Genomic DNA, 25855 nt, shown 5'->3' with positions numbered 1-25855 from the left:
TTTAACCGATCGGTATTTTCAATATGACTTGTGAATTGTCTCGATCTTGTTATACTTACCACACTCGAAAGTTGGACATTAGTTTTCTATGTTTTTTTTTTCATTAATACGATTTAACCACGATCTTCAATTTGAAAATGTAGATTTTAAAAAAATCTGTCTCGTTTTCCTTATAGGAAATAAAACACCTTGTTGAATATGTTACATACAACACAATATATCATTTTCAAATATCCGAAAAAACTTTTAAGTTTAGTCTAGTAAACTCATGAGAATATGGGAATTTAATATAGTCACAAAAAATTCACTGAGATAATACAGGACTTATTACGGATCTCACTTCACAGTGACAATGAAGTTCGGTAAAAACCTAATAAAATTTCCAAATAAAATATCAAAAGATGTAAACTTTGGCTTTCCACAGCCTCCGTGCTATAGAACTACAAAAGCGCGCCCAATCATTGCGAAACGCTAAACTCGTTTCGCTATCAACTCAGGATTTGTCTGTGTTCTATTAATTTCAGAATTTAACATCTTTTTAATGCGAAACACACACACACACACACACACACACACGTACACACACACGCACACACACACACACACACACAAACACAAACACACACAGACACACATACACACACGTACACACATACACATAAATACACACACAAACACACACACACACACACACACACACACACACACACACATATATATATATATATATATATGCACACACACATTCAGAAAATGTTCAGCTCGAACTGAGTCGAGTGATATACGACATTCGGCACTTTTATACCGTTAGTTTTTGCTATACCTTTCAAAAAGAAAGCCAAAACCATTTAGTTTTAAATTAGATTCGTGGTTGCAGCGAGGATGAATAATTTGTTATTTGACGCCGTTAAACATTAGTTTGTATTTGTGTCGGATAAATGATATCTGAAGATAAAAAAATCAAATATTTCCAAAAGTGCTCTTTTTGCTGAAATAACGCTAATAAAAGGAACAAAATAATCTCTCTTACGCTGCGATAACCGTGACGATATTTTCTGAAACAGACTAAAACATTTCTCTCATTCAGTGTTCGCGAAAACTTGAACTTTGCATTTGCTATTGTTTATAAAGTAATTGCAAGCTTAACCCGAATCAACCCAATGATGCCGAACTACTAAAACGTAAAGCTCGTAAAACGTGAAGTTCGTTTTGAAGAAAAAAAAAATGACTGACATCGTATGAACAAAAAAAAAATGGATCCAGTAGGTAAAATAAGTTTTTTTCTAGTCACAGAGAAAATTGCGACGAGAGCTATGAGAACGTGTAGTATACAGATAGCTCACACTAGAGAGCTAAAGCTAGCAATCGCACTGGAGCGCACGCGTCGGTGATTCTATCTGCTTTCGCCTTGGTGAATTTGGGAGCAATTTTCCGCACTGTAGCGCAGTCCAGCGTTGAGAGATTTTTATTTGTTCTCTAACACTTGGTTAGCGCATACGTACACAAAGAGCGTGGTGGACATGGGCGAAAGAGAAGCGCTCTTGTTTCAGTTTGACGAGTGTGAGGCGAAATTCGGATTTCTCTTTACCGCACAGAGGATACGGACTACTCTGGATACCAGTGTTGTCGATATTGTCCGCAAAACCTAGAAACATGTGAGACTTAGTCATGATGGTGCCGCTTTTCTGCAGGCCAGCTCTTCGTATAGCCCTTCCAATGCGATGTTGAACAATAAGCCCGTCACCCCGCTTCAAACCATCTAACCTTTCGAAAGCGTCCGATATTTCACCGGCTACCTTGGTGCTTGATGTGGAACCAGCCTATTCAGTCTAATTAGATTTGTTGAAAAACCATGCACATTATCTGCCAAAGCTCATTTTGAAACTTTAGCGGGAATGTCTTTCTTCCTAGCTGTCTTCCGTTCTTCGGCTTCCTTCACCTTGTCTATGATTCGTGGATACACAGCTTGGCATTCTCAATTTTCAGCAATACACTAAAATATTTTTTCCAGCGCCTGGCCACCTCTAATTTATCGGTTGTCAGGTTCCTATCGCTGTTGTTGCACATGACAGAGGCAGACACGTTTCAGTTCCTGATGCTCGTTTCATTTTTTTAGAAGCTCCTCGCATCCTGCCTGGAGGAGAAGCCTCGCCTCCGCAAAAAAACGCTCTTAATGCTGACGTTTTTTCCGGCAATGGAGTCTCTTTTCAGTGGCTCTAGTTGCTCAATATCTCGCTACGTTCTGACTGGTCCACATGTGACATTTGGCGCGGTTTTTCTCATCCGACGCTCGCCGGCACTCAGCGTCAACCCACTCGTTGGGCGTGGTTATCGCAGCTGTACCCAACACTTCTCGCTCTGTGGTGCTGATTGTATTGTGGGTATGTCTCCACTGTTCGTTCAGGTCCGCTTCAATTTGTTCATAGATCCGTTCATCAACTCTCTGCGAGTACTCTGCAGCCACTCCTCCAGTCAATAACCGCTGGATGTTTAACCGTATCTTCGTCGTTGTTCTTGATGTCAATACGTTGAACAACCGACCGTGGATCTTTTATACCACGTGATAGTAATCCGAGTCAACGTTTGGTCCTCTGAGCGACCTTACAGCTGTAACGTCTGAAAAGTACCGACCATTGATCAGTACATGGTCGATCAGAGAGCAGGCCACCCCCTTTTGGATGCTTCCAGGTGTGCTTACGAATATTCCGGCGTGCGAAAGAAGTGCTACAGATAGCCATGCCTCTGGCATTATCATTCGTAGTAGAGTGGAAGCTTTCTCTACCAATTACGGGGCGAAAGAAGTCTTCCTGGCCGACCTGCGCATTTGCATCTTCGATGACGAGCTTGTTGTCATGTCCCGGGATCTCACTGTAAGTCTTCTCAGGGCGATCGTAGAACTGCTCCTTCTCAATACACAATAATTAGGCTGTAATTGTAGAATTTTCCCTTAATCCTCAAAATGCATATACGGTTACTGATCTAATGATCTAATGACACGCTTCATCTGTTTCCCAACTAGCACAAAAATTGCTCTTCTTCATATTATTCTCTCTCTCTCTCTCTCTCTCTCTCTCTCTCTCTTTCTCTCTCTCTCTTTCTCTCTTTCGTATTATCTCACTCTCCTTCGTGTACTCTCTCTCTCTCTCTCTCTCTCTCTCTCTCTCTCTCTCTCTCTTTCTCTCTCTCTTTCTCTTCCTCTCTCTCTTTCTCTCTCTCGCTCTCTTTCTCTCTCTCTTTCTCTCTTTCTCTATCTCTCTCTATCTCTCTTTCCCTCTCTCTCTCTTTCGTATTATCTCACTCTCTTTCGTGTACTCTCTCTCTCTCTCTCGTTTTTCTCTCTTGTTCTCTCTCTCGTTCTCTCTCTTTCTGTCGCTCTCTTTCGTGTTCTCTCTCTCTTTCGTGTTATCTCTCTCTTTCGTTTTCTCTCTCTCTTTCTTAGCACTCTATATCTCAATCTATTGTAGTTGTATTTTTGTGTTTTCTTCTAGAATTTTTATCGGGTTTCATCGTGTATTAAATACAACTGATATTGTTCAGTTACCATATTGACGGCGATTAACTTACAAGGGTTACAGAAGTGACGGATATAGGAATTTTGTTGGACTTAAAAATGACTTGTGAGTTACACCGTTTTGAAATGATACCAAAAGCAACACGACAATTAACCTTTGTTTCTAAGGTTGCAAAGAACTTTTATGAACCATATTGTTGGAGATAATTGTACTGCGCACTTGTACGCCCAATTTTGGATAGTGCCGTTATTATTTGCCGTCCCTGTTAGATTGCGTGGAGTCTTAGGATTGAACGGGTTCAGGAAAGATTTATCCACTCGATTAGACGCAAATTGTTCATCTCCGTTTGAGTTCGCAAAATAACAATACACGAGTTATCGTACGGGTGTTTTTTTTCGATTAGTTCTTGTGTGCGATAACAATAGCCTGCAGTATATCGGCAGAAACATCTTCTGCACATTGGTAGGGGCAGGCTACCCCGCCAGTGATCTGATAAGCAGCTGATATAAAACAAAACAATATCGCACGCTAGCCTGGGGGGCTAATGCGGTCTCGATCAACTAGATTAGTTGAGAGAATTCGTTATCGATATTGTTTTCGGCACATTTTGTATGTTGTGGGATAAGTACAACGATACACCGTGCCCCAGTGCTGAGTCGAGAAAATTTCCAGCTCGAAAAGTTCCTCGACCTGATCGGGAATCGAACCCGATATCACAACCGTGTGGGAGAGCTAGCCGACCGACATCGCTAACCACAGAACCACGGGGACCACTAATACGCAGCTGATATATCCGCAAGATTAATTCTCCCGCACCGCTGTTACCCCGCTAGCAGCACGGACCACCATACGATAGAGCGAGTGGAAGTCAACTACAAGTGGCATCTACAAGGTCGCGTGTAGGACACGGCCACTGTGTCACAACACGAAGCTGGATCGTCATTGTTTGTTCTGCGGAGACGCTCGATTAATCCTACTATCAGCCGTGAGGTCGTGACTTAGACGTTCGGTGAAGTATTTACTTTAGAATATTAATCATTATTATTAATATTATTATTATTATTGTTATTATTATAATTATAATTATTATTGTTATTATTATTATTATTATTATTATTATTATTATTATTATTATTATTATTATTATTATTATTATTATTATTATTATTATTATTATTATTATTATTATTATTATTATTATTATTATTATTATTATTATTATTATTACTATTATTACACGAAACCGATACCCGGGGTAACGATTAGACGGCGCCCTCCCTCCAAGTGGTGGGACAAAGAGTGCTCAGACCTGTACGCGCGAAGGTCCTCGGTGTATTTGGCCTTCCGAGAACAAGGCACTATCGATTTGCTCCGAAAGTACGATGTACTGGATAGACAGATGAAGAGCTTGATAAAAGCAAAAAAACGCCGATACTGGCGGCGGTTTGTAAACGCGTTGTCGAGGGAAACAGCGATGAGCACTCTTTGGGATACCGTCAGACGCATGCGGAATCGTAACGTTTCGAATGAGTCCGAGGAGTATACAGATTGCTGGATACTCGATTTCGCCAAAAAGGTCTGCCCGGACTCTGTCCCCGAACAAAAGACCTTTCGCGACGCGTTTTTAGTAGCTACGGAAGAGCCTCCATTTTCGATGTTGGAATTTTCAATGGCTCTCCTCTCATGCAACAATAAATTTCATTCGCAGGGACTTTCACCAAATTTGAATAATTTTTTGCTCAATTTGTTGTCAGAAAAGCATATGTATTTCTCACATGGTGATTCGACAACTTCCCGAATTAGTTACATGGGTCTTCCCCAGGGCTCATGTTTAAGCCATCTCTTATATAATTTTTACGTCAAAGACGTCGATAAATGTCTTGCAAATTCATGCACGCTACGGCAACTTGCAGACGATAGCGTTGTATCCATTACTGGAAGCGAGGCTAACGATCTGCAAGGACCATTGCAAGATACCTTAGACAATTTGTCTGAATGGGCTCTTAAGCTGGGTATCGAATTCTCTCCGGAGAAAACTGAGCTGGTCGTTTTTTCTAGGAAGCATAACCCAGCTCAGCTGCAGCTCCTACTAACGGGTAAAACGATCTAGCAGGTTTCAGTCGCTAAATATCTCGGGGTCTGGTTCGACTCTAAATGCACCTGGGCTTGTCATATTAGGTATCTGACACAAAAATGCCAACAGAGGATTAATTTTCTTCGTACGATTACCGGAACTTATATACTAGAGATACTTCTAATAATGCTATATTCTTCGACACCACCATGGAAGAAGATATTATTGGTATCCCGGATCAATTGCGACCGCAAGAGATCCCTAAGATTTTTTCCAATAAGTTTAATCATGTTAGTTATGAGAAAAGGTTTTACATTGACGGATCTAATCTAGATGAGTCCACTGGCTTCGGTGTTTTCCACGAAATTTTTACCGCCTCCTACAAACTCGATGCTGCTGCTTCCGTGTACGTCGCAGAACTTGCTGCCATTCAGTACTCTCTTGGGATCATCGAAACCCTGCTCATAGACCACTACTTCATCTTCACAGACAGTCTCAGTGCCATTGAGGCTCTGCGATCGATGAAGACTGTGAAGCACACCCCGTATTTCCTGGGGAAAATACGGCGGTTTTTAAGTGCTTTAACAGATAAAAATAACCGGGTTACCTTAGCGTGGGTCCCTTCTCATTGTTCCATTCCGGGCAATGAAAAGGCTGACGCTTTAGCTAAGGTGGGTGCTATTGATGGCGATATTTATGTAAGACCAATTGCTTATGATGAATTTTATAGCATTTTGCGTCAGAGAACACTCAACAGTTGGCAATAATCATGGAACTCAGATGAACTGGGACGGTGGCTACATTCCATTTTTCCAAAGGTATCGACGAAAGCATGGTTCAAGGGGTTGGATGTAGGTCGGGACTTCATTCGCGTGATGTCCAGAATTATGTCCAATCACTATACGTTAAACACGCATCTCTTTCGTATAGGGCTTGTAGACAGTAATCACTGCGTTTGTGGCGATGGCTACCATAACATCGAGCATGTTGTTTGGTCGGTACCGAATACTGTGGTGTTAGGTCTGAGCTTATAGATTACCTTCGGACCCGGGGAAAACAACCGAACGTACCCGTTAGAGACATTCTGGGAAGCGGTGATCTCCAGTACATGACACAGCTATACGGGTTTATAAAAAATGCTGGCATTAAAATTTGATTTCTTTTATCTATTTGCTAGAATACAATTTCTGTCACAAACTGAAAGAGAATGATACACCCGGCTGGAGACACTAAAACGAAGACTCGGCATCTCTATGTTTACGCAGACACCTCAGACCAAAACTGCTCAAATAGAACATCACTGGTTAGCCACGTACAAATGAATACATTCTGTAATATAAAATAGTAAAAAACAAAATTGTTACACCCCTCCTCTCACCCTAAATCCCCACTAGCTCGTAGTCGGCCCCGAGATATAAAAAATGTGCCTCACTCTTTTCCCTGCTAATTTAGAATAAAAAAAAAATGTACTTGGCTCAGTTAAACATAAATTGTATCGTGCCGTGTCAAATAAACTATTTAAAAACAAAAACCATTTACAGCTTGTATTCGTATCTTCAAAAATCACTTTGAGTTTGACGAACCGACCCGATATTTTTTTAATAAGCTCAAATCTGTGATTTAGTTAGTTCATTACGACTTTATTGTTAGATGGATCATTTAAAAACAAACACAGATGCAAATATTTGTTGTGTGTGGTGCCTGTTTTTCGAAAAAACAAATTAAAATTTCTGGTTTTCTTGGTTTTGTTTTTCGAAAAGACAAAATCATTATCTACAACTTCGTCCATGACGTCACACTGATCAAACAAACCATTCTGGTTCTAAAAATATTTCAAACATCAATACCCGTTTCTCATAAACCCTTTTCACAAATTAGTAGCGATTTCAAAAAATATTACCAATAGCACAAAACTACACTTTTAGCCCTTAGGAACACATATGTGTAAAGCTTCAGCCACATCAAAAAATGGTAGATTGAAATGGTTTTCCGTTTTTCTGAGGAATTGCACTATGTCCCGTTCCCGTTGCTGCATTTTGGAAACATAAAACCATTCGTTGATCTTTATCATCTATGTTAAAACTGTTTTCTCTAGCAGACCCGTTTGTAAACGCCGTTCAAGTTGGATCAGCTTTAACTGAAATTTAATTTATTTTAGCCATGTAGATAATTGTTTTAGACTAATATGTAAAATTACAATTCACATTGTCGAAATTAGTACGGAGGAGAAACTGTAAAATTGTAAGCTTACATATTAGTCTAAAACAATTATCTACATGGCTAAAATAAATTAAATTTCAGTTAAAGCTGATCCAACTTGAACGGCGTTTACAAACGGGTCTGCTAGAGAAAACAGTTTTAACATCCTTTAAAATTTTACAAAAGGCACTTCCCTAAAGATGGCTAGTTACGGGAACGACTCGCAAGTGGAAAACAATTGTGCTTTATGTGCTCAACCCGACGAACATGACGATATGGTGGCGTGTGATTCTTGCCACTTATGGCACCACTATTCATGTGTAAAGGTCACTGCTAGTGTTCAAGATCGGAAATGGCACTGCCCCTCCTGCGAGCCCCTTTGCGAGGGCCGAACAAATAAAGTTCAAGAAAAGGATAGCGAAAACAATTTTCCTAATTCTAACGTCCTAGGTGTCCAAATGAGGAGTGAAAAGTCTTTGGCCAATAGTAAAAGCTCTCGTAGATCTAAAAAGCTAATCGGGGAAAGCATAACGTCCAGCACACGTGTTCGCTTGGAACTGGAATTGAAAGCGGTAGAAGAACAACGCCTTTTGCAAGAAGAAGAGCTGGCGGAAGAAATGAAGTGGAAGGAAACGCAACGAAAACTCGAAGAGGAATTTCGTGAAAAGGTGTTGGCAATCGAAGCAAAGCGGATCAACGAGGAAAAAAGAGCATTGGAGCAGAAAATGGCAGATGAGAGGGAGTATAGAAGGCAACAGATGGCGATAAGTAAGCAATCGGCGGATGAGAAAAACAAGCTTATTCAGCAGGCTTCCGAGTACAATAGCAGTCATGGTAGTATTACCAGTAGCGGTGTTAGTTTTACCAGAAGTAGGGACAAGGTGAAAGATTGGCTGAAAAATACAAACCAGCAGATAGAGGGAACAAAACAAGCTTCCACGTCAGCAGTTAAACCCAGCGCAGATCTAAATCAAGTAGTACCCTTAAATCGTGCAAATAAGAAAATGAACACTGTGATTAATTCGCAACTTCCAACCCCTAATAATGTCGTCTCTCAACATGGTGATGTTGTTAAGCCATCAGTTAGTCAGAGAGTACAAGAAACACAAAATCAAACGAATCAATTAAATAAACCAAACAATTATAGTAAAGAAACGTCAAATATAAGTGCTAGGTCGCGAGTGCAAGACTATGCTTCGGAGATTTGTTCCGCAATTGAATCTGAGAACAATTTCGATAGGAATAATTATGTTGATCATAGCCAATGTGGTCCAACAAATAGTCAGGTGGAATATGAGGCCAGTGACCAGCAATCGATTCAGCACAATCCAGATAAAATCCGGGATCGCAGGAAGGACGATAACCTCGAAGGCCCAACGAGCCGACAGTTAGCTACTAGACAGGTTATCGGGAAGGATTTACCGATATTTTCGGGCAATTCAGATGAGTGGCCAATATGGATTAGCAACTTTCAACGGTCCACGACAAGTTGTGGATTTTCTGACGATGAAAATCTTATCCGTCTCCAACGCTGCCTAAAGGGTCCAGCCCTTGAAGCAGTACGAAGCCGTTTGCTTAGTCCGGCAGGTGTACCACATATAATTAAAGCCTTGCAGATGCGTTACGGACGACCAGAAACACTGATTCGTGCTTTGACGGAACGGGTTTGCAGGTTGCCGCCACTAAAAGCCAATGAACTGGAGAGTATTATAGAATTCGGACTGGCGGTGGATAACTTGGTACAACATCTTAAAAACGTTGGGTATCAAACACATCTGTCCAACCCATCACTATTGCAGGATTTGGTAGGAAAATTACCGGTCGATTATCGTCTAAAGTGGGCAGCATTCAAAAGCGAAAAACAAGATGTGGATTTAGGTACGTTTGGACAGTTCATGTCTAATCTAGTCGAGCTTGCTTACAATGTGGCAGATGACATTCCTTGTGCAAAATCTCAAAAATCGAAGTATCGGGAAAGGTCGTTCGTGCACACTCATGCAGAGACAGGACCTTCGTTTAAAAATGAATTACACAGTAAACAGACGTTAACCGGAAGACTGCCAAAAAAACCGTGTGCAGTTTGCAATGCAGAAAGCCACCGAGTATCGGAGTGCATCAAATTTAAAGCGATGAATATAGACGGAAGGTTGAAGGCGGTACGTGAGTGCCGGCTCTGCAGGTCGTGTCTAAATTGCCACGGAAAGTGGCCTTGCAAAACAGCAAAAGAATGTGGAACGAATGATTGTCGCCTAAAACACCACCCCCTTTTGCACTCTCCGAGCACAACAGTACAGGCAGCCATATCGACAAGTCATCTGAGCGAGTTGAACACAATTAGCGGACCTTTTTTTAGAATTATTCCTGTTACACTATACGGAAAGAATTGCAAAATTGACATTTATGCATTTGTAGACGAAGGGTCACAAATAACTTTGTTGGAAGATTCGGTCGCAGACCAGCTGGGAATAGTGGGATCTACTGAGCCGCTCAATTTACAATGGACCGGTAACATCAAACGCTGCGAACCCAAATCTAGGCGGATTAGTATGGAAATTTCTGCTTGTGGAACTTCGAAACAATATGTACTGGTGAATGCACGTACAGTCGGCGGATTGCTCCTTCCATCGCAAAGTATGGATTACATGGACATGTCAAAAAGATTTCCACACTTGCGTGGTTTACCTATCCATAATTATTCGAATGTGTCGCCAAAACTCTTGATTGGTCTTGACAACTTGAAACTCACCGTACCACTGAAAATACGGGAAGGAAAGTGGATGGATCCAATAGCCGCGAAGAGTCGTATTGGGTGGAGTGTTTACGGCTGCGCGACAGAGCCGCAGTCGACAGTTGTCTGTGGGTTTCATGTTGGAGGATGGACCGATCCAGAGCAAGAACTCAACCAACTAGTACGAGATTACATCACACTGGACGACGCTGGTGTAAAATATCCTTATGCTCCACAGGAGTCCGATGAAGATAGACGTGCTCGAATAATAATGGAGTCTACTACACGCAGAATCGATGGAGGCTTTGAAACGGGCTTGCTTTGGAAATGTAACAACCCGACGTTTCCGGATAGTTACGGAATGGCGTATAAACGGATGTGTTCTCTAGAAAGACGTCTCAGTAAAGAGCCAGTTCTTTATGATCGATTTAGGCAGCAGATTCGCGACTACGAAGTGAAGGGATATGCACATAAGGCTACAGAGAATGAAATTGCGACGACTGATCCTGCGAAATGTTGGTACTTGCCTTTGGGGATTGTACTGAACCCAAAGAAACCGAATAAGTTAAGGCTAATCTGGGATGCAGCGGCCACGGTCAACGGTGTTTCACTGAACTCTACATTGCTAAAAGGTCCCGATTTGCTGACAGGTTTGCCGTCGGTCATGAGCACCTTCCGGCTATATCGCTTTGCCTTAACAGGCGATATAAAAGAGATGTTCCATCGCTTTGTCATACGGACTCAAGACCGTCAGTATCTAAGATTTCTGTTTAGGGACAACCCAGACCAAGAGCCAGTGGTTTATGTTATGGACGTCGCTATTTTTGGAGCTTCGTGCTCCCCAAGTAGCGCTCAATACATTAAAAACGTGAACGCCAAAGAATTCGAAGCAAAATTTCCACGAGCAGTAGCAGCCATCGTTCATCGTCACTACGTAGATGACTACTTAGACAGTTTCGGGACGTCGGAGGAAGCCATCAAAGTTGGAAAAGAGGTGAAGAAGATTCATGCATACGGCGGATTCGAAATCCGAAACTTCTTGTCGAACGATCCTGCGATTGCAGCTCAAGTAGGAGAAGAATCATCTGCAGTTGAAAAAGAGATCCGATCGGAAAAAGATGAGCGAATCGAATCAGTACTGGGCATGAAGTGGATACCGAGCAGTGATACTTTTACCTATACAGTTGCCCTTCGAGACAACCTCAAACACGTACTGGAGAAGTCTCATGTTCCGACTAAACGGGAAGTCTTACGAACCGTGATGAGTTTCTTTGACCCATTGGGACTGATTTCGTTTTTCCTGATTCATGGGAGAATTTTGATGCAGGATATATGGGCGGAAGGTATTGGATGGGACGACAAAATAACCGACAAGCTGAGAGTGAAATGGAGAGATTGGATCGATCTCGTTCCACAACTGAACGATATAAGAATTCCGAGATGCTATTTTCTGGACGCTGTTGAGGAAACGTACTCATCTTTACAAGTTCACGTCTTCGTTGACGCAAGCAGATCCGCCTACGCTTGTGCAGTATATTTTCGAGTGGAAACGCCACATGGGCCGGAGGTTCAGCTTGTAAATGCAAAATCAAAGGTAGCACCGTTGAAAATGCAGACTGTTCCACGGCTTGAACTTCGAGCTGCTGTTCTAGGATCTCGTCTACTTCATAGTGTTTTATCAATGCATGCTCTCCCAGTGGTAAAGCGTGTACTGTGGTCTGACTCTAGCACCGTGCTCGCTTGGATTAGATCGGACCAGCGGCGATATCATCAGTATGTGGGGTTCCGAATTGGAGAAATTTTAACATTGACCGATGTTAGTGAATGGAGAAAGATTGGCTCGTCGTTGAACGTGGCTGACGATGCAACTAAATGGGGTTCCGGTCCAAGAATCAGCTCAGACAACCGATGGTTTCACGGACCAGATTTTTTGAGGCAACCTGAAAAATGTTGGCCAGGTAAGGATGAACCAGTTGCTCCAACGAATGAAGAGCTTCTTGTTTGTAATGTACATTGCAACATACAGGAACCATTGATCGATACAAACAGGTTCAGCACATGGGTTAAGCTTCATAGAAGTGTGGCTTATGTACTCAGATTTGTCAAAAATATTAAATCCTTGAAAAGGAACAAAATGTTGGATGTCGGATATCTGACACAAGATGAATTGATGAGCGCGGAACAATTATTATGGAGACAAGCACAGAGAGAGATATTTGCATCAGAGATAAGCATTCTAGAAACAACCATGGGAGAACCTGAAGATAGACATCGAATCCTGCCAAAGTCTAGTGCAATCTACAAGCTTTGGCCGTTCATGGACAAGAACGGAGTCATACGCAAACGTAATCGGTTGGGCAACGCAGAATGGATACCGTATAAGACCAAGTACCCGGTTATATTACCGAGCAAACATCCAATCACTTTTCTTTTAGTCGACTCATTCCATCGTCGCTTTCGTCATTGCAATCGGGAAACCGTCGTGAACGAGCTGCGGCAACTTTACGAAATCCCAAAATTAAGATCACTGGTGACAAAAGTTTCGGAAAGTTGTATTTGGTGTAAAGTTCTTCGTGCACATCCAAGCCCGCCACCAATGGCACCGTTGCCAAAAGTCCGATTGACGCCATATATACGGCCGTTCACTTATGTAGGAGTTGACTATTTTGGTCCAGTGCCAGTAAAGCTCGCTCGAACCATCGTCAAGAGGTGGATAGCTCTTTTTACTTGCCTGACTATTCGCGCTGTGCACCTGGAAGTTGTTCACAGTCTATCGAAGGAATCTTGTGTCATGGCAATAAGAAGATTCGTGTCCCGACGTGGTGCACCGGCGGAGATATTCAGCGATAATGGGACAAATTTTCATGGAGCGAACAATCAACTGAAGCGCGAAATAGAAGACCGAAACAATCATTTAGCTGCGACCTTCACGAACACAACAACTCGTTGGAATTTTAACCCACCAGGCGCGCCACATATGGGAGGTGCGTGGGAACGAATGGTTCGCTCAGTGAAGACTGCAATAGGCACCATACTGGAAGCCCAACGACGTCCAGATGATGAGATTCTGGAGACCGTGATCATTGAAGCGGAGGCGATGATAAACACGAGACCGTTGACGTACATTCCTCTGCAATCAGCCGATCAGGAAGCTTTAACCCCCAACCATTTTCTTCTGGGTAGCTCAGATGGAGTTAAACAGCATACCGTTATGCCTACGAATTATCGAACAACTTTGAATAGCGGATGGAAACTTGCTCAACACTTGTCGGATGGTATATGGAAGAGGTGGATCAAGGAATATTTGCCGATCATATCGAGACGTTCAAAATGGTTGGAAGATGTAAAGGAAATCGAGGTAGGAGATCTGGTGCTGATTGTGGATAGTACTGTACGGAATCAGTGGATAAGAGGCAAGGTGATCAAAGTCGTCAAAGGAAAGGATGGACGTATCCGACAAGCCTTAGTGCTGACAACTAATGGAATCGTCAGACGACCGGTTGTTAAGTTGGCGCTGCTAGACGTCGTAAGAGAAGGTAAACCGGAAGAAGATTGACTAGATGGTTTACGGGAGGGGGAATGTGACGTCGAGCACCCCTCGGCGTCCAACAGTGCCCAATAGATACGGGCGCATTTCGGGCAACAATGCAGGATGTGATTATCAAGAGACGTCATTGTTAGTGACGAGGCAGAATTGAACGATCAATCGAACAAGTGAAGCTAGTGCTGGAGAGCGTTTTCTTAAAGTGCATATTCATTTATATGGCAAGCTTATATTGATTTTAAGATTAGGTAGATACAGTGGAATAGAAAGGGTAACCTAGTTTAACCGTGAGTAGATTACTCGGTTCATTATAAAATGTTATAAAACTATATAATTATAAAACTTATTCTAGAATATTCATCTAACCTAAAATTACAATTCACATTGTCGAAATTAGTACGGAGGAGAAACTGTAAAATTGTAAGCTTACATATTAGTCTAAAACAATTATCTACATGGCTAAAATAAATTAAGCTTGCCATATAAATGAATATGCACTTTAAGAAAACGCTCTCCAGCACTAGCTTCACTTGTTCGATTGATCGTTCAATTCTGCCTCGTCACTAACAATGACGTCTCTTGATAATCACATCCTGCATTGTTGCCCGAAATGCGCCCGTATCTATTGGGCACTGTTGGACGCCGAGGGGTGCTCGACGTCACAATCTACCAATATAGTGATGTGTGCCAATAATCCGCGCCCCGAAAGCACACCGTTCAGTTATTACCATCATATACTGCATTTCCAGATCCTATAAATCTCATCTCACTCACATGACTCACTTCTACTTGGTTACCCAAATTGGAATAGCCCCAAAATAGGATTTGCAAATTTTTTTTTTGCTGTTCCGATACGGTGGACGGACGTTTTTAGTATTCTTTCCGCTTTTTGGCAGTATCCAGACATCCCAAAGATGAAATAAAATCTGCTCAATCCACCTAACTAACTTTCGGATTCCTCTTATAGTTTTGTTCATGCAAGCTGAGCGTTATTTTAAAGCCTGTTTCTTAGTATTTCAATACTATTCCCTATTACATGTAAATATAACCAACCCCGTAACATTCCTTCCGAATGACATCACATTGAGCAAGGCAAAGAAAGAGGCAGTTCGGTTCGGAGTAATGTCTTTTATTGCTGGAAGGATCAAACCATCACCATCATCGCCAGCACGGTCACCGTTCGGTATGCTCTTGGTGGCCCCGAGTCGGGCTTATTTCGATCCGGTTTGGGCTTTCAATATCTACTAATTTAATGACAGTGACACACAAAGCACCTCGGGAGGTTCGTTATTTGGATCGTTTCCGTTCGCTGGAAAAGGATTAAAACTTTTTGGATGAAACCATTTTCTTTGTTTCACAATAATGTCTGGCTCTTTTAGTAATATTCTTTTTTTGTTTATCCGTTTATCTTTTCAGGTAAATACTCGTCCCGAGGGAATCTGTATGCCAACGGTTAGGTAATCCAAACTTGATATATCGCAACCTTGACTTTTACTTTAAGAATTAAATAGAAGGTAACGCAATTCTAGCTGTGGTAAGTTGGTTTCGAGTAAAGGGAGCGTTTGTTTATGGCGATAACTAGAATGCAAACTCACTGTCATTTGCTATCAAGTATTATATAGCAGGCAAATACAAAATCTTCTTTTTCTGGATAGCGATATCAAGGGTAGGAAGTTTATGCTAATTGTTTATTGACATTTTTATTTTAGTAAAATTAGCCGAATGAGTCTTTTTCGTAAAGATAAGATTTTTGAAAACATCGAGGAGTTATGAGCGAATAAAATATTAGTTTTTTAAGTAAAAATAAATAAAGTTAACTAAGACAATCTCCTAAATGTTTCTATTCATTCTTGACCTTAAGACACGCAGAATGAAATAAGCGCGATGATTTATTTTTGCTCAACAATTTTTAATTCAGCATATATCGTAAACTTCGTGGCATAGCGAATTATGAAATTCAATTCAGTAAATAAGTTCGATGCTCAGCCGGGGAGACAGTTTCCTACATATATTTTTAAATTTTTTTTCTTCTACTGATGAAAATGAATTCTGGAGATTGAAATCATCAAACAAGTCGGTAAACTCGAATAAACACACAAAGAGGCGACATTATCAAATCGCCCACTTTGTTCGCTCCAGGTGAAAGGGAAAAGAACCGGAAACCGAGCAGAATTTTGTAAACAGCAGCCACTAAGACTTGTGCGTCGTAGTGTGATCTGCGGGACAAACCGGTCAGTTTGATGCAACTTCTCTGCCAACTGCATCGGTGACTGCACAGTGGCGCAAAATAACGCAGCTCGATGAAGTGCATCCTGCTATCTCCGCAAGAGAGACTGTTGCACATTGGCCAGTGACCGATCCGGACGGATTGCGGTTCAGTTCAGGCCGTGCGGCTGGAGTTCATTGACAGAGTTCAGGGACAACCAGTTTTACTCTGTATGTCTGCCTGCGAGTCAGACTCGGTCTTCTGCGTTCTCCAAATCGTAACATAACTCATTCCCCGTAGGTGCGCGGGATACGAACGATGTTTACAAATTTGGAACAAAACTAAGGTCGATTGAAAGGTATTTGGTTTCAAGCTGATTAGATCATCCACGATTCTAATCGTCGTCACCATCTAACTGACACAAAGTGGCGTAGATTTGTAGGCAATGCATTGTAGACCGTTAAGTAATTGTTTCGTTTATAGAGAGCAAATAGGAAAGGTAAAACAAATCTTTGTTAGCTTCCTCGTAAATTCTTTACATCCAACATGTTTTATTGCACCTCCAAACACACGTCTCAGCTCTGTAGGGCATACGCGTAAGAATAGAAATGTTATTGATTTGAGCACTTCTAGTCAGAATGATTTAATTTCGAATAGGCAAACATTTAATCGAACATTATTTATTTCACTTAAACTTCGCACACGTTTATGGTTTAGCAAACTAGTTTTTTTCCACAGGCGAAGAAGTTTTTTCAACTCAAGAGTAACTTTTTAAAAGGACATATGGGTCATTCCATACGAAGGGACCACGAAAAAGCACAAATTTAGACACGAGCATCACAGATTTACCCAAAGTTAGGGGAAATATTCATCTAGTGTCACTTTGGAAAAGTCCGAATTTTGGTGTTCTGTGGGACCTCCATCTTTGGCTCATTTCACCTCGAGGTGATAAGTGTTTCTCACGAAAATTTTTCCGAGAAACACGATGAAAATATCATATTTAAAATAGAAATTGCTACATTTGCCGAAAAAAAAATTAGTTTTTAAATACAAAAATAATCTATCTAGCAACACTTCGGGTCAAAAGTAGTATTTTTCCTGAATATTGCTTCGTTTTCGTCAAAAATCACCTATCAGTATTTTTCGACGTCTTACGTCTAAAAATTGTAGGAAATAGAAAAAGAGTGGTTTTGACAAAAAAGCGGTATCTTGCAACCCCCCAACTTTAGGCAAAATCTGTGATGGTCGTGTCTAGATGGCATGTACAATTCGTATGGAATGACTTATATAAATTCAACATAAACTTTTTTGGAAACATCGTAGCTTAGAAGATGCAGAACAGGCTGAGAATGATTGTAGAGAATTATTCAAAAAATAAACACTGGGAGCTCCATCTGTCCGGTTTCACTGGTTGCCGATACAAAATAAGATTCGATTTATGGAAATCGATTTCATAAACTTTCCATTTTACGAACGGAATAAAATCTCTGCATCTTGTGAAACTGGGGAAATGACATAACTTGAAAAAAAGGACGGAGCCGCTTACAACATGGGGGGATGGTATAGTATAGAATCGTTCGTGCCATGTTGAATGTATGCAATGTTATTTTTACTAATAATTTTACTAAATTACTAAATTACTAATTTTTTTTTTGGAAAGACAAAATTATTATCTTCAACTCTGGCGACGACGTCGCACCTATCAAAAAAACCGTTTTGGTCCTTAAAATCTCTGTAATCATCCAAACCTTCTTGAAATAGCATTTTTAAACAGCTCTTCAAAAATGAGTCGTGTTCCAAAATAAATAATCCAATAGCACAAAATGGCATCTTTTGCCTATAGAAGTGTTTATGCAAAGTTTCAGCTAAATCAAAAACGACAATTTAAAAAAAATATTAAAACTGGGACAAAAAATGTGGAACTGCTCATATCAAAAAGAAGAAATCTTGATCTTGTATATTTGTTGCATGTGTTTTTGATTTTATGTATTTCCAATAGGAACCATTTTTTTTAAACGCTCTCAATCATTTAATCCTAACCTTTCTCCCCCCTCCCAACCTCTTGGCTACGCCACTGTATTAGTATATATCTAGACTTGATAAAAAAATTTGACCCGAGTCCCTGGGAGTGAAAACATGAAACTCATTTTTTTTTCTCCCCCTCCCAACCTCTTGGCTACGCCACTGTGTTAGTATATATCTAAAACTTGAAAACAAAAATCCGACCCGAGTCCCTGGGAGTGAAAATATGAAACTAAATTGAAATTGTGTTATTTTTTTCTTGTTCGTTTCTACCACAAGTTTTTGGGAAGGTCTAATCAATTACCCCCTATGAGAATATAATGTATTTAAAGTGATCCTGTTTTTATGACAAAAAGAATTAGATTTCGCTTATTCTCGAATAAAAAAGATTGAGCTTGAGCTTAAACTTGAGTTTGACGACCGCTTATTTCGTATGTGCTGCTCCGTGATGAATCTGAGCTAGTGAAGTTGCACAGAGAACCACGTATATGGCTGCTTGGGATTAGTTTACCATCTTCAATGTACAACAATTCAATAGCTTCCGCTTTGTATAGATCCATAACGACGCCGGCCACGTCCTTACGGTCTTTAGGGTAAGAGAGGAGATTGTAAGGAAGGAGATGTAATAGTCGTTGTCGGAGACCGAGTTTACTTCTGCATCTCCACGACTGCGACGGAAAGGAAGGGTTATGTCAACGTGGTGAGCGACAGAATCGAATAATGTTGCGCGCGAAGTCAACTCGTCACGAAGGCGAAAGATTAGTATCTTTCTTGTTAAACAACGTGATCCTATGCGCGCGGCGTGCGTGAATATCATACATCGAAGCTTCCATGTGCTTGAATATTTGTCTATTACCAATCATGAGTAACCTCGAGAAAGCAAACACACTTTGGTAGACATGGTTTTTTGAAAGGAATACATCGCGTGCTCATCAGAATAATATCGATGTTTATCGACCGTACGAAACTTATTTCGATATGAGACACGATTAAATGAAAGAAACAGGTGAGCGATTTCGGGCTAAATAGTCAGATCGAGACCAACTTCTCTAAATCTCTACAACTGCGGTGGAAAGGAAGGTTTAGCTTTTCCGTGGTAATTGACGGAATCGAACAATGTTGCGTGTGCAACTCGCTGATTATGAAAGCGAATGATGAGTATTATTATTGTCAAACAACGTGATTCTATACGAATGACGCGCGCGAACATCATCTAACACCCGAAGCATCAAAGTATTTATACAGAGTTCTTTGAAAGGTATGCATCATGTTCCTCAAGGGAGCAACTTGGGCCCGCTTCTATTCTCCATTTTTATAAACGACGCTTCACTACTGCTACCATCCGAATGTCGACTATTTTATGCGGATGATACAAAAATATTTAAAATTATACAATGCTTGCGTGATTGTTTGGAGCTGCAAGAGCATCTGAATAAATTTGTTAATTGGTGTGCAACAAACATGTTAACGTTAAGTGTGGAAAAATGCAGTATAATCTCCTTTAATAGAAAGCGTATGCCTATCGAATTTGACTATTCCATATCATCACAGCACCTTCTTCGTGTGCAGTGCGTGAAGGACCTTGGAATACACTTGGATAGCGAGTTGACGTTCAAAAACCACTATACCAACATTATCGCCAAGGCTAACCGACAATTGGGATTCATATTCAAGATTGCCGATGAATTTCGTGACCCGTTATGTTTTAAAGCACTTTACTGTGCCTTAGTGCGATCAATCCTCGAATCCAATTCTGTGATATGATTACCATGCAACTGGTCCAACAGAATGGAAATGATACAGAAAAAATTCGTACGCTATGCGCTTCGTCATCTCCCATGGCGAGATCCACTGAACCTGCCATCATACGAGGACCGTTGCCGACTTCTTGGTATTCAACCTTTAGAGCTACGCCGCCATATTGCACAAGCCGTTTTCGCCGCCAGATTACTGACTGGCCACATCGACTGTCCAGCCATATTATCACAGCTGAATTTGAATGCTCCTGAGAGGCCGTTGCGTCAAAGAAGTTTTCTGCATTTGGATCCTCGGAATCGACTATATGGTTTTCATGATCCAATTCGTGTTATTTGCCACCGTTTAAATGAGGTATACGACCTGTTTGACTTCGACTTGCCAATCAATGTGTTTCGTCAACGACTCCTAGATGCTTTCCGCAGACTGTAACGGTAAAGTTTTAATTTTAATTTTAGTTCATTAAGACTTATCTTTGTCAGATGAATGTAATTGTTTAATAATAATAATAGTAATAAATAATAATAATAATAATAATAATAATAATAATAATAATAATAATAATAATAATAATAATAATAATAATAATAATAATAATAATAATAATAATAATAAAAATGTAGTCGTTAGACTAATCACAATGTATATCCACCGAACGAAACCTACTTCTAACGTGCTCAAATTAAACCAACGAGCGAGCAGTTGGTTGATGCTAGCCGATCCCCGTGAGATATGAATAAATATCTTAGTATACCTCGCGAAGTCACTACACTCCGGAAATCCTTGAATCAGCCAAACTCACCCGGACCGACGACGCGTTTATGCCGAAGCAATTTGCACGACCGCTCTATTCCCCACTACTGACGCATACGCGCAGGGACACAGCGTTTCGCATCCATACACTCACCTACTGAGTATAAAAAACTGGCAAAGTTCCACCCAAAAACTTGGAAAAATGCAAATATGCATATCGAGCAAAAGAGAGTTTTAAGTTTATTTACAAAATGCCAAAACAATCGCAATCAAAATTTCGTTGCCATGGACTATTGTCACGCCGACCAACAAGATTTCAACATCATTAAAAAAAATTGTTTATGTATAGTAACATTTGTTCAAAAATTAGGAAAATCATAAAACATAAGCATAGAATTGGATAAAATGTCCGTAACCGTCAAGTCGGGAATCACCATGATAGGCGATGCGATGGTTTTAAAACAGTCAACTGACAATGTTGGGTTTATAGATGTTGGGTGCTACCGATGTCCAAAATCAAAAATACACGTGTCAATTTTGTGTTTAAGAAAAGATGGCTTATGAACTCAAGGTGCACCAGTGGAGTGAACACAACGCGGATAAAATCTCCGGGTTAGAGGTCATACTAGATCAGCTGTAACACCGCGTTACTATTTGTAAATAAGCTAAGTCTTTTATTAAGTACAAAAAATGGCAAAACATCAAGCATACAAAGCTCGAAAATTAAAAAAATGCAAATTAGCATTTGAAACATTACATTGCTATACCATTATTCGCCAAATACCAACCAAATAACAATCAAAATACAGTCGTCATGGATTCGTGCCATGCCGACCCACAATTTTTCAAACATACAGCAGTATTTTTCTAAAAGCTGGATAAATTATAAAATGAAACGATTTTCGAAGCAATGCGACACCTTATGCATTCGTAGATATCACAAACTTAAAATTACAATATGTAGAACAGTCATGTTGATTTCCTTCTAGAACAAAAATGCTTTAGAAATTGCAACATTTCTATCGAATGCTGATGCTCTGTGTTAAGTACGTGATGTAAAAAAGTTTAACAAAATTAAATCTCGGTTGAATGAGACTGAAACAATTCCAGACGTTTCTGTGAGAGATAACAGTGTTGGAAAAGGCTATGTTGTGCGCATTGAGTACGCACTTGCTAATTTATCAAATTCAACTTTAGCGATGAAAAAAAAAGGAATTCTTTCCATTTTATGGAATTTATGTTTTCCAATATGATGATTATATGAGATTCGAATTAAACGGTTACTTATCTGATGAACGATTTAAAAACAAGTCCATCCTTCCATGTCGGTCGGCACCATGTTTTCCACTGTGAGTTCGGCTCTTCTGACGTGGGACTACGTCTTTGTTTTCTATACTTGGATGCATTCTGTAAAAAAAGTGAATGAAACTGGCAAATGTTGCGTCAGATTTCAAACGATAATAACAGCATAACCACATAAAGGATAACAATAACTAATATGTTAGTGGATAGATAAAATGTTGGACAATTTTGTTATACGCTAGATATTACTATTATTTCATTGCTCGGTGCTGGAAACTGATAAAAAGTTTCAAGGACAAATTTGGGCGAACAAGAACCAATCACATGCGAGCATTCCTAGCACAGACAACATGAATAGACACCAACCATTCCCTCTGATATTCTCTTTATCAATATCAAAACGAAAATTGACTGAGTCTTTCCGTCCCAATAGGTCAATTTATGTTTGCTTATATGAAGTTGGACTAATTTGATGTTGTAGGTAAAGGTTTTTCGAAAAGTTTGAAGCATCCCTTTTTTGGAACAATTTCTAAATCTTAGTTTAAAAATAGTTTATTTGACACGGCACGGTACAAATTATGTCTAACTGAGCCAAGTACATGTTTTTTTTTTAATTCTAAGTTAGCAGGGAAAAGAGGGAGGCCCTTTTTTTATATCTCGCGGCCGACTACGAGCTAGTGGGGATTTAAGGTGAGAGGAGGGGAGTTACAATTTTGATTTTAACTATATTGAGTTACAGGATTCATTTGTTTGTACATGGCTAAGCAGTGATGTTCCATTTGAGCAGTTTTGGTCTGAGGTGTCTGCGTGAACATGAAGGAGCCGAGTCTTCGTTTTAGTGTCTCCACCATGGTGTATCATATTCATTTATTTTATGACGGGAATTGTAATCTAGCAAATAGATAAAAAAAAATCAAATTTAAATTCCAGCGTTTTTTATAAACCCGTATAGCTGTGTCATGTACTGGAGATCACCGCTCCCCAGAATGTCTCTAACGGGTACGTTCGGTTGTTTTCCTCGGGCCCGAAGGGAATCTATAAGCTCGGACCTAACACCACAGTATTCGGTACACGACCAAACAACATGCTCGATGTCATGGTAGCCATCGCCACAAACGCAGTGATTACTGTCTACAAGCCCTATACGAAAGAGATTTAACGTGTAGTGATTGGACATAAGTCTGGACATCACGCGAATGAAGTCCCGACCTACATCCAACCCCTTGAACCATGCTTTCGTCGATACCTTTGGAAAAATGGAATGTAGCCACCGTCCCAGTTCATCTGAGTTCCATGATAATTGCCAACTGTTGAGTGTTATCTGACGCAAAATGCTATAAAATTCATCATAAGCAATTGGTCTTACATAAATATCGCCATCAATAGCACCCACCTTAGCTAAAGCGTCAGCCTTTTCATTGCCCGGAATGGAACAATGAGAAGGGACCCACGCTAAGGTAACCCGGTAATTTTTATCTGTTAAAGCACTTAAAAACCGCCGTATTTTCCCCAGGAAATACGGGGTGTGCTTCACAGTCTTCATCGATCGCGGAGCCTCAATGGCACTGAGACTGTCTGTGAAGATGAAGTAGTGGTCTATGGGCAGGGTTTCGATGATCCCAAGAGAGTACTGAATAGCAGCAAGTTCTGCGACGTACACGGAAGCAGGAGCATCGAGTTTGTAGGAGGCGGTAAAGTTTTCGTGGAAAACACCGAAGCCAGTAGACTCATCTAGATTAGATCCGTCAGTGTAAAACCTTTTATCACAACTAACATGTTCAAACTTATTGGAAAAAATCTTAGGGATCTCTTGGGGTCGCAATTGATCCGGGATACCAGAAATGTCTTGTTTCATGGTGGTGTCGAAGAATATAGCATTATTAGAAGTATCTAAAAGTGCGACATTGGAGGAATCGTATGAAGAAGGATTAATATCTTGAGCCATATAGTCAAAATATAAAGTCATAAATCTGGATTGAGATTGAAGGTCGACCAACCTCTCGAAATTTTCAATTACTAATGGGTTCATAACTGTGCATCGAATTAGTAACCGGTAAGAGAGATTACAAAAACGATGTTTCAACGGAAGAATACCCGCTAGCACTTCAAGACTCATCGTATGGGTCGACTGCATGCAACCCAAGGCAATACGCAAACAACGATATTGTATTCTCTCTAATTTTATAATGTGCGTGTTCGCGGCGGAGCGAAAGCAGAAACAGCCGTACTCAAGAACTGACAATATCGTTGTTTGGTATAACCTTTGAAGGTCTCCTGGGTGAGCACCCCACCAAGTTCCGGTAACTGTACGAAGAAAATTAATCCTCTGTTGGCATTTTTGTGTCAGATACCTAATATGACAAGCCCAGGTGCATTTAGAGTCGAACCAGACCCCGAGATATTTAGCGACTAAAACCTGAGAGATCGTTTTACCCGTTAGTAGGAGCTGCAGCTGAGCTGGGTTATGCTTCCTAGAAAAAACGACCAACTCAGTTTTCTCCGGAGAGAATTCGATACCCAGCTTAAGAGCCCAAGCAGACAAATTGTCTAAGGTATCTTGCAATGGTCCTTGCAGATCGCTAGCCTCGCTACCAGTAATGGATACAACGCTATCGTCAAGTTGCCTTAGCGTGCATGAATTTGCAAGACATTCATCGATGTCATTGACGTAAAAATTATATAAGAGAGGACTTAAACATGAGCCCTGGGGGAGGCCCATGTAACTAATTCGGAAAGTTGTCGAATCACCATGTGAGAAATACATATGCTTTTCTGACAACAAATTGAGCAAAAAATTATTCAAATTTGGTGAAAGTCCCTGCGAATGAGGTTTCGCGCTTAAAACTTCTACAGAGACAGAGTCAAAAGCCCCCTTAATATCCATGAACGCAGAAGCCATTTGCTCTTTTCGAGCAAAGGCTAGTTGAATTTCAGTAGAAAGCAACGCTAGGCAATCGTTCGTCCCTTGGCCCCGGCGAAAGCCAAATTGAGTATTTGAAAGTAACCCGTTTGTTTCGACCCACTTGTCTAACCGTAAGAGGATCATTTTCTCCATTAATTTCCGGAGGCAAGAGAGCATCGCAATCGGCCTATATGAATTGTGATCAGAGGCAGGTTTTCCGGGTTTTTGAATAGCAATGACTTTTACCTCCCTCCAGTCGTGCGGAACAATGTTTAGCTCAAGGAACTTGTTGAACAAATTTAACAAGCGTCTTTTTGCAGAGTCGGGTAGATTCTTCAACAGGTTGAATTTCATTCTATCTAACCCTGGAGCCTTATTGTTGCACGACAGGAGAGCCATTGAAAATTCCAACATCGAAAATTGAGGCTCTTCCGTAGTTACTAATAACGCGTCGCGAAAGGTTTTCTGTTCCGGTACAGAGTCCGGACAGACCTTTTTGGCAAAATCGAGTATCCAGCGATCTGAATACTCCTCACTTTCATTCGAAACGTCACGGTTCCGCATGCGCCTGGCGGTATCCCAAAGAGTGCTCATTGCTGTTACCCTCGACAACGCGTTTACGAACCGCCGCCAGTACCCGCGTTTTTTCGCCTTTACCCAGCTCTTCATCTGCCTGCCCAGTGCCTCGTACTTTCGAAGCAGGTTGATAGTGCCGTACTCCCGGTAGTCCTTATACGCCGCGGACCTTCGCGCGTACAGCTCAGAGCACTCTTTGTCCCACCATTTGTTGGGAGGGCGCTGTCTAATCGTTACCCCGGGTATCGGTTTCGTCTGAGCTTGAGTCGCGGCGTCGATTAT

The 25855-nt window shown here is 40.8% G+C and overlaps 1 protein-coding gene across 1 annotated transcript; it reads left to right on the top strand.

The window, feature by feature from the left end:
* The first annotated feature begins 7779 nt into the window (after positions 1-7779).
* LOC129728345 (uncharacterized) lies at positions 7780-14069 on the top strand. Its single transcript, XM_055686782.1, has 2 exons — positions 7780-7827; positions 7888-14069. The coding sequence occupies exon 2, from the start codon at positions 7986-7988 to the stop codon at positions 14067-14069; it is 6084 nt and encodes a 2027-aa protein (XP_055542757.1). The 5' UTR covers positions 7780-7827; positions 7888-7985.
* Positions 14070-25855: the final 11786 nt, after the last annotated feature.

This window comes from Wyeomyia smithii, chromosome 3 (assembly GCF_029784165.1).
Source record: "Wyeomyia smithii strain HCP4-BCI-WySm-NY-G18 chromosome 3, ASM2978416v1, whole genome shotgun sequence".
In the NCBI taxonomy this organism is placed as follows: domain Eukaryota; kingdom Metazoa; phylum Arthropoda; class Insecta; order Diptera; family Culicidae; genus Wyeomyia; species Wyeomyia smithii.
This window is presented reverse-complemented; position numbering and strand designations above follow the sequence as displayed.

Coding starts and splice junctions, on each gene's coding strand:
- LOC129728345 (XM_055686782.1), top strand. CDS start 7,986: ATGGCTAGTTACGGGAACGACTCGCAAGTGGAAAACAATTGTGCTTTA.